The sequence below is a fragment of the Stegodyphus dumicola genome, chromosome 8 (assembly GCF_044657685.1).
Source record: "Stegodyphus dumicola isolate Sdum_Otavi_A_Nest chromosome 8, ASM4465768v1".
Taxonomy (NCBI): domain Eukaryota; kingdom Metazoa; phylum Arthropoda; class Arachnida; order Araneae; family Eresidae; genus Stegodyphus; species Stegodyphus dumicola.
In genome coordinates, this window is record NC_140775.1 from 42,189,332 (window position 1) to 42,202,752 (window position 13,421).

Here is a 13,421-nt window from a genome sequence, read left to right on the forward strand (position 1 = left end):
AGCAGAATATTTATTGTAATGCAAACAAGGAACTTAACTAGTCATGCTGTCTGGTCTACTTAATGAACTAGTTTAATCTCGTATATCTCAATTAGACAATAATATCCTATTCCTTCTTATAAGGCCAGGCACTCAATGATACATTTCTCCTGAAGTATAAGCAAAACCTCATTTAGACATAGGCCTGCCTAATTTTTCTGCGAAATCCGATTTCTTTTTTGTCTTGAACCACTAATTTCAAATAGTGTTAAGAAAGAGAATACTTTTTTTTTAACTACACTCATAAACAGGCTAAGAACATTTCTTGTGGACAGAAAAGTCCAAATCGATAGTCTCTCGACTATCGATTTGGACACTTCGATTTGGATCTTCAACTTCTAGGCTCGAACAATAAAGATTAAAATTTGCACTTCGAAAATTCTTAATTCTCTGAAAACAACTGATAAAAAATTACTAAAATCTACGAAGATTTCTCTCTCCCTCTTCACAAATGGTCATATTAATTAGATAACAATTTACACATTCTGGTATCTGCTGTTAATAAGACATTCTTCTTATAAGAGAATTAACCTTAGAAGTAGGAGGAATAGAATGATTGACTTAAAACTGAACCTTATGTATTTTTATGACCATAAGAAAAGCCTAAGCAAGACAAAAATCCTTATGGGTACATTGTGGTGAATACAGTGAACCTTCTTTAAGACGCCAACCAGTGGTTTTAGTCGATTTTGATGTGTTTTGAAGGTGGCAACCCTAGAGGGAGGATTTATTTCCAAAGTGTACTTTTAAAACGTTTTATGTTTCCGAAGTTTACCATTCCACGGTAAAATTATAACAATTATTGAGAATGCTAACTACTGTCGCTAAGTGTGGTTAATGTTCAGACAGCTCATTCCATTTGGATTAGCGTAATGATCTTAAAATAGTAGATGACTTCACATATAAGGTAATCCAGCCATTTTGAAGCTGTTTTTACAAGAGTAAAATATGAATGAAGGTTTCATGTAAAATGGTTTTTGACATCTGAGTTGATATGCTGAAGATGTTCTACAATGAAGATCCCTAATTAATATTAATACCATGCTTTCAAGAACTTGATAAAAACATTTTTATCTTAAAAATTAATGGACAAGTGTTAGATTGCATTGTTTTTTAAATGTTAGGTTGTGGATGTAAAGATAGTTTTGGTTTTAATACAGAAAAACATTGACTTATATTCTGATGAACCTGATCCTTTTAGTTTTTTGCATTTAATAATGGATAAAAACGAGACTATTAAATTCACCTAGGAATTAACATTTGAAAAAACATAACGTCTCTTTAAGCACGCAACAACGGATTTCACGTATTGACATTCTGTTGTATCAGTGTCTCCAGCCCCCTCCTTTTTAATTTTCTTCCTTTTCTTTTACTTGTATTTATTAATTTAGGTAAATGTATCTCGGATCATATGGATAAAGAAATGAATATCTTTTACTACAGTGTTTCTGTTCTTATTTGATTTCCATATGTATATCTCAAATTAGCATACTAAAAACCACTAACTAAATTAAAATCCACAATGCTTTTGAAGCTATTAAATAAAGTAATCCTTTTTACAGCTGGAACTGTTTATCGGCCTGTACATTATGGAACGTCACTACATCCACCACCTCCACCTTGGCTTCCAGCGGACACAACATGCCACATTAATTCTGCTTCCGCCACTTGGTACAGTACGACACCGACCGTTCCTTCATCGTATCCAGGCAGCAAGCCTCCAAATGCAATCGAAAACTACTACCACCCGTTTCAGAAGCCGCAAAGTCAGTATTTTGGTTTCCCTCCAACACCTCCCAGCGAAGGACCGAAAGACGCTACCGCTACTGATTCGACTTCAATCACCTACGAAAACGACAGAAACTTTAGCGGATGTGGCAAACATCAGTTTGCTCCTCAGGATATCATTCCTTCTCAAGGTAAGCTCAAAATATTATAAAATTATATCTTCAGGACTATGTTTAGGATTTGATTTCTAAAATTATAGGTTTCAGAGCCCTGCTGAAAGCCATCAGGAAAGATGAGCAAAAGTAAATGAATAGTTAAGCACCAAATTGAAATAAAACCTAAAGAGATGAACAAACAAGTAACAGAATAAGTTAAATTAATGATAATTAATCAAATAATAAATTAAATATTCTAAATAATTAAATTTGGGGCTACAGCTGGAGTTACTATTTCGCTTTAAAACCGAGTACTGGAGTTAGATTTGGTTGCATTTAACCCTGATTCAAGACAGAAATACTGTTTTACGTCATAACGTATACGAAGGTAAAGGCTATGTTCTACGATCTCTAAGAATATTATGTTCATAACTTTTTTGAGGTAATGTGGGAAAATTATATGCGTGGTAATGTGCCTGAGAAGAATAAAGACAATAAATTATTTCGAACACGAGAGATACACATAAACTGATAAACTTGATATCAAAAGCCACTGATGAATACTGCAGAGTAAAATTTTCCATAAGAATACGTTTGCAGAGCATTAATGTATGAATATCGCCCTCTCTAATGACTAACTTATCTTTGTAAGCTGAATTATATACATTGATGTCATATTTCAGGAATATTAAAAAATATTGATTCCGTATTTCCTTGTTGAAGACATACAAGAAAACCAAATGTTAATCTAGCAATGAATCCAAACATTTATTCCCCATCTTTCAAGAATACCCTACGTTCATATCCGTAGGTTGGCAATTATTTGTAGCGAAGACCTTTGGCTGTGATAAGACTTATGAGCCATTGTGAGCAAGAATCTTGAAAGGCATTCCAACATAAAACAACAGGCAACAACATAAAACAACAGGCAACAACATAAAACAACAGGCAACAACATAAAACAACATTTAAACAACAGGCATTCCAAATTGCTAGTATATATTTTTATTATTTCACTACAAGAGTAATGGAGAAATGTGTAATTCCTTATATAATTAAGATGTTTTCTTGAAAGACTTTTTAAGAGGTATAGACATATCTTTAAGCTATGTATGGAGAAAGATTATAGAAATATAAATGCAGCTAGCCTACAATAATCCCAAAATGAACGTTTATAATAGAGAAAAGAATAAGAAACTTTAAAAAAAAAATAGCTTTTTAGTTTGAGAAGTATTTAGTTATATTATATAAACTAAATTGTATTAAAATTTTAAAATATTTTGTTTTTGAATTACTAAAGGGATATTAAATGTTTCTAACTAATATTTAATATATGTTTTATATGATTTGCTTGATTTTATATCGATGGACTAATTTTCTTCTTAAATAACATTCTGGATTTTTATAAAAAAGGAATTTCTTTTTATGAAAATTAACAATGAAGAGTGAATTATGAAAACCCTGATTCAAGACAGAAATACTGTTTTACGTCATAACGTATACGAAGGTAAAGGCTATGTTCTACGATCTCTAAGAATATTATGTTAGGTCAAGAAAAATTTTGAATTCTCTTACCCATGAAGCTTTTCCTCTGCTAGACTAAGAAAAGTGAAATGACAGAGATTTATAGTAGCGGAACAAATCGCTAAAAGGATGAAAGGTAGATGGGAAAGCGAACGATGAAAAAGCTGAAAGCAACCGTGAAAAACACTAGTTTCTTCCTATACGAACTGAACAATCCTTATTGATGTTTTGGATAAAAAATATTGTTTAGGTTTAACTTCTCATACAGGGAAATAAGGTGAGAATAAATATAATTATTTGCCTATAATATATTTACCTTAATACAATAATATTATGATTAGTATAATAAACCCCACTGACACGCATTTCTCGTGTTAAATAGGTAGAAGTGTATGGGGCACCAAAGAATTTACTACAGAGCCGAACAAATATTGCCCCAATACACTAACCAGCTAGAATTTCAAAAATGGAATTAACTGTATGCTTTTTCTACTAAGGAACATCGGGAGTTGTTACATTTAAACATAAGAAGATAATAACCTAAAATTAGTCAAAGTTACAAAACACAAACTGTTGAGTATACTCATTACAATACTGGATTACGTGAATACAATAGAGTTGATATTTTGGAGATCGTTACTCTGGAAATTTTCGTGTTAAAAGTAGTTCGCCTTATCTGGAAATGGCGAGATGAGATAGTGAACAAAAATAAAAATATGTAGTATATATTTATTTTTAAAAGGAAGCTATATTGTGTACCTTATACAGAGCTGGATTAATTATTAAGCAAAATGAGCACGTGCTAAGGGTATCAAGGAAAGTGGACAGCAGTAAAAGATGCTTGGGGACTCAAAGAGAAGGCCACCCGAAAAATTTCCCATTGCCGGTTTTACCATGAAATGTACAGTGCAGCTAAACCAAGACCGAAAGAAAAGAAACGGAGGGGAAAAAATGGCGTAAATGTACACTGCTGCTGGCCATTAACATTGCAACACCAGGAAGGATCTAACAGATTTTAAAAATCACATGAAAGGAAGAAGAAGTTGGGATATACAAACGATAGTATAGAAACGATAGTATTTCAGCGCAATTAGACGACGCAGGAGAAAAACGACATTTGAAGCACTGCATAAGAGAAAAGTTGTGTAGTGGATTTCTGATTCGGAAAGTGCTTTGCAAGGTTGGAGTTTGCTCAGAATATCAAGTTAGGCCTCGAATAAGGAGAGGAAATGCTTATCAGCAAGTTTCGAAATTCGACAAAGGCAGGATCATTACCTATCGAAAGTGTAGGTTATCATTCCGTGATATCGCCGGTCGCACTGGTCGACATCCAACCACTGAACTTCCATCCACCATTTCTGGCATATTACGTCCAGTGGTTGTGCTCTGTCTTCTAGGATCCCAAACGCCATGTTTCAACAAGATAATGCAAGACCACATGTTACGCGTCGTGTTCTGACTTTTCTCGATACACAAGGTATTCGATTGCTGCCCTGGCATGCACGCTTTCCAGATCTGTCACCCACTGACAACATCACGTCATGGCTTGCTGAGAGACTGGCCCGCCGCCCCTCTCCAGCTAATGATGATGAAGCGTGGCATAGACTTGAAGCAGCATGGAATGAATTGCCCATTTCTGTTATCCAACCCCAGTTTGACTCCATGCCTAATACGGGTAAGGGCCGCCCTAATGGGGTTAGCTGCCAGAGGTGGCAGCTGTTTCTACTAATTTCGCACCCCCGTAAACTTCCAAAATACTTACATATTTAATCATTTTGTCTTCCTTCCGTACTGTTTACGTGCAATAAATATCTTTTTTGTATTTGCTTTCCTTTATGGTGTTTCAATTTTAATGGCCAGCAGTGTGTATGGAGAACCAACAGAACGACTACCCAAATTACTTGTTCATCAAGACAAATTACAAGCTGTTTAGAAATCTGCAATTTTCTATCGTTATAGTATCTCAAAAATCACTAAGCTTATCGATTGTTTCTAAAGCACCCCAAGAATCTGTTTGTTGCATCACAAAACGGCGCATAGTTTGTCACGCAGAAAAAGCATCCCATTAAGCCAAGCGGGTTTTCATTTAAAGGGTCACAATCTTTTACGCCTTCGTCTATATCTGAAAAATAATGATTAGGGTTTCATCATGCTGTTAATGGCATCAATGATTTTGATGTCTGTTTTAACACTGCACGTCATATAATCCACTGAGACATATTCATTAAATATATCAGACCCTATTAATTACACCACAAGCTCATCATCTATTATGTCATATTCAATTTATTGTTCCATTGTGAACTTTGCTACCGAAAGCTTTGATAGATTGATTTGCTGAAATAGTTGTCTGGATCTTCTTCTCGTCATGCTTTCTAAGCAACTCCAAGGCATTTAATAGTTTTATCTTTATCAAAACCATGAAAGGTCCAACGAATGAGTCCTCTTTCGATAATAGAACTTCAGCTTAACATCCTTAATCACAAAGTTGAAACTTAGATGTCGTATTTGGAGGAGGAAAATCCACTTGTAATGTGTTTAATCCTGAAGCCTGGTGGTGTACTCTTTAGTTATTCACAGTCAAGCATACCTTTCTGCGTTGTTGCTGGAGCTCAGAGTTCAGTTGCTTTACCCATTTGGTAAAAAAGTCACGATTTGGGAAGTCATATTTTATTAGTAGCGTACAAACTGAAAGATCTTAGCTTTTCTAATTTGGCAGCAATTAAGGGAAGCTTCATTAGACATCCATACTGAAAGCCAGTAATGCCGTCAGTCTTTCTTCACTACACTTATGTCCATGTTATCTTAGAACTATTATGTTTAGCTACGAGTATGAAGCGATCTCCAGAAACCTGCAGTCAGCCTCGGCATTACACTCCGGCTTCCAAAAATTAAGCATGTAATGCAAATTAACAATTTTAGAAAGCATTATTAAATATGAGTAACTGAAAATTGTTAAGGATGTAGATGGTAGTATGTAAATATTGTATGTTAAAGACTAATCACAAGTGATGCCCCATATGCTAAGTAGGCAGTCGTTGGTCATTTGACAATTTCTCGAACGTAGAAATAATTCCAAACAAGTCAAACAGTTATCCGTAGATCTGTGCTCGATCGACCATGGTTTATAGCCCTTCTGATAATTTGATTATGGCATAGTGCTCAAGGGTTATCTGTCTAAGGGGAGGACTTTCTAAGGGAAGCAGGTTCGTATTCACTTTACACATTGAGAAAACGCCCATGCAGCCAGCCTGCTTGCTGGAATTTGAATTCCAGACCGAACTACAAGGTGTAGCGACTTTACCTGTCGGCCTCTGGTGGATCTAGCCCTTCTGAAAATCGGTACATAGTCTAAAGTAGCTAATCAGAATCAACGAGCGACCTCCACAATTGCCATCCATGGCTGTCACTTGGCAAGACAATATCTGGCAGTACTATGCATTGAAGGCTTCTCATGAAGGAAATGTACGGCCGCGTACCAAGAGTTTGTGTTCCACAAACTACCCAGTCCAGAGGGGTAATATTAAAATAGTGTCCTTAGCATCTCAATTGAACTGTCTTAGATGGGTGTGCTGTTCATGGACGAGTCTAGATTTATTCTGGAATCAGATGATAAGCCTGTAACCATCAAGAAAGAATAAGACACACTGATCAGGCCCAAAGCATCATGGAACATCATGCCTTCAGCGGTGTCAGCAACATTGTATGGGCTGGAATTTAAAAGGGATATCGTATTGAACTGCACATATTTAAAGATACTTTTATGATGGTATCGAAATATAAAGATGAAGTCCTTCACCCCATTGTGAGACTTTATGCTGCAACAGTTAATCCTGATTTCTTCCTTATGGATGATAATGCCTGTCCTTACCAAACTAACATTCTTAACCTCAAGAGAGTGAGGATATTTCTCGTGTGGTGTGGCGTCAAAAGCGTCAAAAGATGGAATTTCACATATACAACCCATTCAATTAAGAGCCACGTGCTATCGTTAAAATTCCCCGGTGCTGAAGGATGTTAAACCAACTGAAGTATGTCGTCGGATGAAGAAACTGAAAATCGGATGAAGTAGTTACGTCAGATGAAGAAAATGAAGCATGCGTCTTGAAACGATAAGGGTAGAGTGAGCGAGAATGTTCAAGAAAGCACTTAAATGAGCAATGATAACTCCCGTCTTGATCAAGCCCATATTGTTTCCAAACAGGATAATAATAGTGCAAAAGTGAATGAGATTATTTGCGCGAAAAGACGCCTTTCGGTCGATCTTTAACGAATCGTTTTAACATGAGTTATGGGACTCCTCAGAACATAATGAAAGACATGAGATATCACAAATTGTGGGGCAGTGGGTTCCCAGGAGGTTGGCAGAGGAGCAAAAGTTGGAGCATTAGAGGTGTCACTCACATACTGAAGTGAAGATGGCCGACCATCAATGGTTCAAAAGCCAACCTTCAAAATTTTCTGTGGATGACTTCGTAGATTGGTACCTACAATAGGATAAACGTCTGAATGCCTGCGGTGAATTCTTCAGAAGAAAAAATGCTGGGAGACGCTCATCATGATGCCTGTAAAGAGTATATAAAAGTATAGGTAAATGCAATGACTACTTTCAGATATTGTCTGCAAACGGATTTCAGTTGATCAATCTATCTGAATATATTTAAGTGTATACTCAGGTACTAGGTAATTTTTCAGAATTTTAGACAATCTCACTTTCCTAAATACATCGACTATTTCGACGTTTACAGCGACTTTTGCCACACACGATTTTTCTCACCACAAAATATTTTGCAAATTTTGCGTTGCCTGTTCTTGAACATTTGTAACCATACAGATGGGCATTCGAAATCACTCACTGAAAATCAGGCTTTCTGTTGCATTAATTCACCAGTGAATGTAATGTTTTGCTCTCGAGTTCTTCCGTCACTTCACCAGCGCTTTTTAACTTCTTTATTTTTGACAATCCTCGTTCATCAGACAAACTCAAAATTATTAACTATATAGACAGCATCCATTTTCCTCCCGATTCTTTAAAATGACCGTTAATGTACATTTTGCAGTCCCAGATTTTCTAGTAAATTCTTTAATTTTTTTTTCAACTTAGCACAATCTAGAATTTCTAAATTTTTCCTAAACGATTTCTGTATTTTGCGACACTAGAACAATTCAGTGTTGAGAAATTCCATCAGGGCACATTTCTTCGTTAAATACACGTTTGAAGGAATCAAATTTTAACTGCTTTAGAACATACAGGTTGGTGATAAAGTAAAAGCAATGCCCTTTCCAGGTCAAAATGGCTCTTGGAGACAACATACTTTCCCTGGGGTATCAGACTAAAAGGAAGTTTAGTAGCAATATCCTCTTTTGAAAGATTTCTGTCTTTTGTGGAACGCTCGAAGGATCAAAGAAAGAATAACTTGAATTCATGTTACTTTACTCTTAGCAATATAGTTCTGCTAACTGTTGAAAATTTCGTAAATTGCTAATTTTAAAGGCTTTCTGTCAGAAACATTTGATTTATTTGAAAATGTTTATGCCTATAATTTTTTGTACATAATTTTATTTTGTTACAATGTACATTTTGAACTTGCCTGATTATTCTATTCAACCTCTCAAATGCGAAGTTCCTTAATTTACAATCGACGTTTATACTGCAAAATGCGAACGAAATTTTACTGCATTTTTATCGCCTTGAAAATTTCAAAAATGCAAATGGATAAATTGCCATATCTAGCTGACGTATCTGCTTGATTTACTTTTACCGTGTGCAAGTAATTTCGCACACATTTTCTCCTATTTAAATTCAACATCTTTCTTTTCTATCGTACTTGGTATTCTAATCGTTCTGCTCGCTTTTGAAACAGGTCTAGCTTGATGTGTTCGAAAGTTCAAGATCTATCATGCTCTGACTAATATCAAACACATTTCAGCAAATATTAACTGCTCTAAAGTGCCGTTTAAGAATAATGACTCGCATCGGAGTCATTATATCCTTATAAATTTTACATAGAATTTATTTTCTGGCAGTTTTGCCACATAAATTCTTAGGAGTACAAGAAAAATTCCATTTAGTTTTTTCTGGAACAATCTGTTATTATCGCGGGCACTTCTCTCACTTTCCTCTTTTCAATATCTGCAGAAAAATTTAAATGTATTTAGTTTTATATCTACCCGTAACTAAATATCGTATAATATTAAAGATTAAAATGCTTGTTAGCTTAATGTCATCTAATAGACACAAAGATGATATCGTAAATTAGAACAGATGATTGATAACTGTTTTACTAAAGGCAATCTTCCACTCCTGTTTAACATGAAAGATAAATTTCATGTAGCGAATATTGTTTCACATATTACAACAATTAGGAGGTAACCAATTAATTATGGAAAAAATATAACTCGGTCTGCTTGACTGTATGAATTTATAGGACGTTGTAGAGTCGTTAGGTTATTTTGAAGCAGAAGTACATGAAAAATGAGCAATGTTCTCATCGGGACTTGGTTCCTGACGGTGAGAAATTATCATCCACAACATTTTAGTTCGGGCTCCACTTGTAGAATCATTAGTTTTTCTTTTTAAGCAGGAGACAAAAATGTGCACTGCCCTCGCCAGGATTCAAACCTTTCAAATACGCGCCGAGAGTGCTCACTGTTAAACCACGGAAGCATGCTGGAAGGAGAAAGAAAATACCTTATAGTAGGGGGTCTTCAACCCGAGGCTCGCTGAAGACATATTAGTGGCCCCACATTTGAATTTGAAGAAAAAATGAAGAATTGTAAGAAATTTTGATTTCAAGAAAAATTGCCTTGTCAGCTTTTTGTCGTTGGAAAAAAAAAAAAAAAAAAAAAAAAAAAAAAAATTTTATCTCTTATTTTTGATATTTAAAACATTTTATTGACATGCCTGATATTAGAGATAAAATTTTCTGAAAATGACGAATTTTTCAAAAATTTCACATTATCTTATGTAATTTTTAAAATAAAAAATTTGACTAAGCATAAAATCTCAATTCCACAAAAAAGGGCAGATTCTTATCTCTAGCAGGTTTGTAACAGATTCAGTTTTCTGTCAATACCTGGCCAAAGGTGACCTTGAGCGTGCCGATACTATAAAGGGAATAAAGTTAACAGAATTGTATTTCTCCTAACGTTGAAATCAGTTGCCAAAGGGAACGGTGATCGTAACTGTTTGATTTGGTGATAAGCAGGTTTTCTACAGTTGATTTTAAGCTACACTACTCACGCTCATTCTACATTCTAAAATTTAGAAGAGTTTATGGTCTTATGATCTTTGAATGAGTATACAATGGCAAGCCCTGATAACAAAGAAAGAAAAGTTGAAGGAAAAGTGCAATTTTTCAAGAAAAGTGGCCCGATCTTTACTTTTATGTTGTACATAAGGGTAAGGCAGTTTGCCTTATTTGCAACGACAGTGTAGCTGTGATGAAAGAGTACAACATTAAAAGACATTATGATATTAAGCAAAATCATTCACTTAGGGAATGATTATAATAACATATTTCCTCCCTTTTTTAAATAATTTTATTGTCCGAAAATCGATACGAGAAAAGTATGTGAATAATGAGAAAAGTAGTGAGAAATATTCTGCATTGGAAGGTTCATTTTCGAAGTGATAAGATGAGTGAATTAAAATCAAAACTAAATTTTCTGCTGTCTTTCTTCACCACAGCGAATAAAGAATCTGAAAATAATGTTCGTGTTAATTTCATTATAGCAGAAAAAATTGCTAAGCGTGGAAAACCATTTGCTGATGGAGAATTTGTAAAAGAATGTCTTCAGAGTGCTGTTGATGTGCTTTGTCCATCACAGGCTCAAGTCAGATCGAATATTAGCTTATCTGGTGTGAGAATAGCGAGAGGCATAGAGGATCTCGCGATAGATATATTCAGTAAATTAAAAACCAAATGAAAAAAAAAAAAAAAGAGTTTTGTTCTGTAGCGATGGATGAATCAACAGATACTGCACGAGTAAGCATTTTTATTCGTGGCGTTGATAGAGATTTCCAGGGGTGTTTGTGCTCCGGGGAAACCCGGGAATTCCGGGGATTTTGAACTTCGATACCCGGAAATTCCGGGGATCGTCGTTCAAAAGGAAGTAGGAATAATAATGAATTATTTATTTTGATCTGGGTAATTTTGTTTGCTTTGAAAGCAGAAAACGCAAGGTCAGTGTGTGTGGTGAAAACTTTTCCTTTCTTTCTCCAAAGGCAGTGATAATGCGTGAAAAGGGGGAAAAAACTTCTTTTTTGTTCTTTCCATATTGCGAGTTATGACTCACTCTCCCGGTTCTCGGACATTCTCTTCTGGATTCTTTTCGGCAAGTAGGCGCGGCAGAAAAAAAAAGGGACAGACTTCGTTCGACCAGATGTGCGATCACGTGACTCTGGGTTCAAAGGTCTTATCTCTCCTGGCGTGGCGCCAATAAGTAGAGAAGGGGGATTTTTCGCCGTATTAGCTATTTGTCATTGATCGTTTCTCAACTTTTTTTTCTCCGCAGTGTAAAATTTTCATTTCATTTATTGATGCACGTGTAAATTTTTCGTTTCGTTTATTGAAATATTTTTTTTTGTTTATGTACGCAAGAGATTTTCACTATGAAATTTCTCGATATAAATAGTGATATTATACAATTAGAAGAAGGTGTCCGGAATGCATTTAGGTGGAATTGGATTGAACGGAGAGATAGTAATGGGGATACCATCGGCACATGGTGCAGGAAAATAAATGTTGCTGGACAAGCATATTGTGTTTTTTGTAACTCACTGCTGAAGTATGGTGGAGAAGGATTCAAGGCTTTCAGAAATCATTCTAAAACTGTGACGCACATAAAATATTCAAAGTGCATTAGACATTCAATGACTTTAAGTAATTATGCTAATTCAAAAAATACTGATGATTTACTGGAGACTGATGCTCGGCCATTGGATATAGTGATAAGAAAAGCACGCCAAGAGGTATTAATAACTTCGTTTATCGCCGAGAATTCTCTTTCTTTCAATGTAGCTCCCAATTTAATTGAACTCTGCAAACAGTTGAGCCGCGATCAGACGGCACTAAACTCGTTGGAAATGTCCAGGACTACTGCATGTTATAAGATGAAATATGGGCTCGCAAAAACTATTAAGGAAAATATCCTTAAAACTTTAAAGGAGACTCCATTTTCTCTAAATTTGGATGAAAGTACTAGCAATGCTCAAGAAAGTATACTGGCAATATTGGTGCAGTTTTATGACAACAATCAAAATGAAGTTGTAGTTTATCATTTTGCATCTCTAAAGATGGAATCTTGCAATTCAGAAGCTGTTTTTAAAGCAGTTGTTAATACTATTGAAGATAATAATATTCCATGGGCACACTTAATTAGTGTATTAATGGACTCATGTAACACCATGCGTGAAAAAAAAAGGGTGTTGAAACCAGACTACGATCAAACAAAGCACCCCACTTATTAGATATTGATGGTGACACATGTAAAGTTTTTAATTTAAAAGATGATTTCACAAATGATTATAAGTATCCTACATTGGCTAAATTGGTCAAAGCCTGCCTTAGCTGCTTCCATGGCCCATTAGTGGAAAGTGCATTCAACTTAATGGATACACTTGTCACTGACTATAGAACCTCTCTTAAGATTGATTCCCTAGATGCAGTGCAGACTATTAAATATGATTTAATGGCTTCTAAAGAAACCTCATGTGAAGAATATGGCTCAAAAAATCCAATAACTGATCCAATTCACAAAGATCTCTTACTGAATATGAACAGAAGTTGGAAAACATATCAGGAGGACTTAAAAACATGTATTTCAGATGAGTCACCTATAAAAGTCTCTGAAAAACCTTCTACATTATGCAGAAAAGCAAACTGCTTCTACCCCTGCATGTGCAGTTCTCGAGGAAATTTCTTCAACTGTAAATGAGGAAAATAAAAGTCAACCTTCCTGCAATTATGAAGT

At 35.3% G+C, this 13,421-nt stretch overlaps 1 protein-coding gene across 1 annotated transcript in view; it reads left to right on the forward strand.

Moving 5' to 3' along the window:
• The window catches only part of LOC118195991 (GATA-binding factor 2-like), a 126,029-nt gene that overhangs the window by 31,577 nt on the left and 81,031 nt on the right, over positions 1-13,421 (forward strand). The window contains exon 3 of the mRNA XM_085821784.1: positions 1,602-1,958. Within this exon, the coding sequence (XP_085677910.1) occupies positions 1,602-1,958 (357 nt within the window). The remainder of the gene's footprint in view (positions 1-1,601; positions 1,959-13,421) is intronic.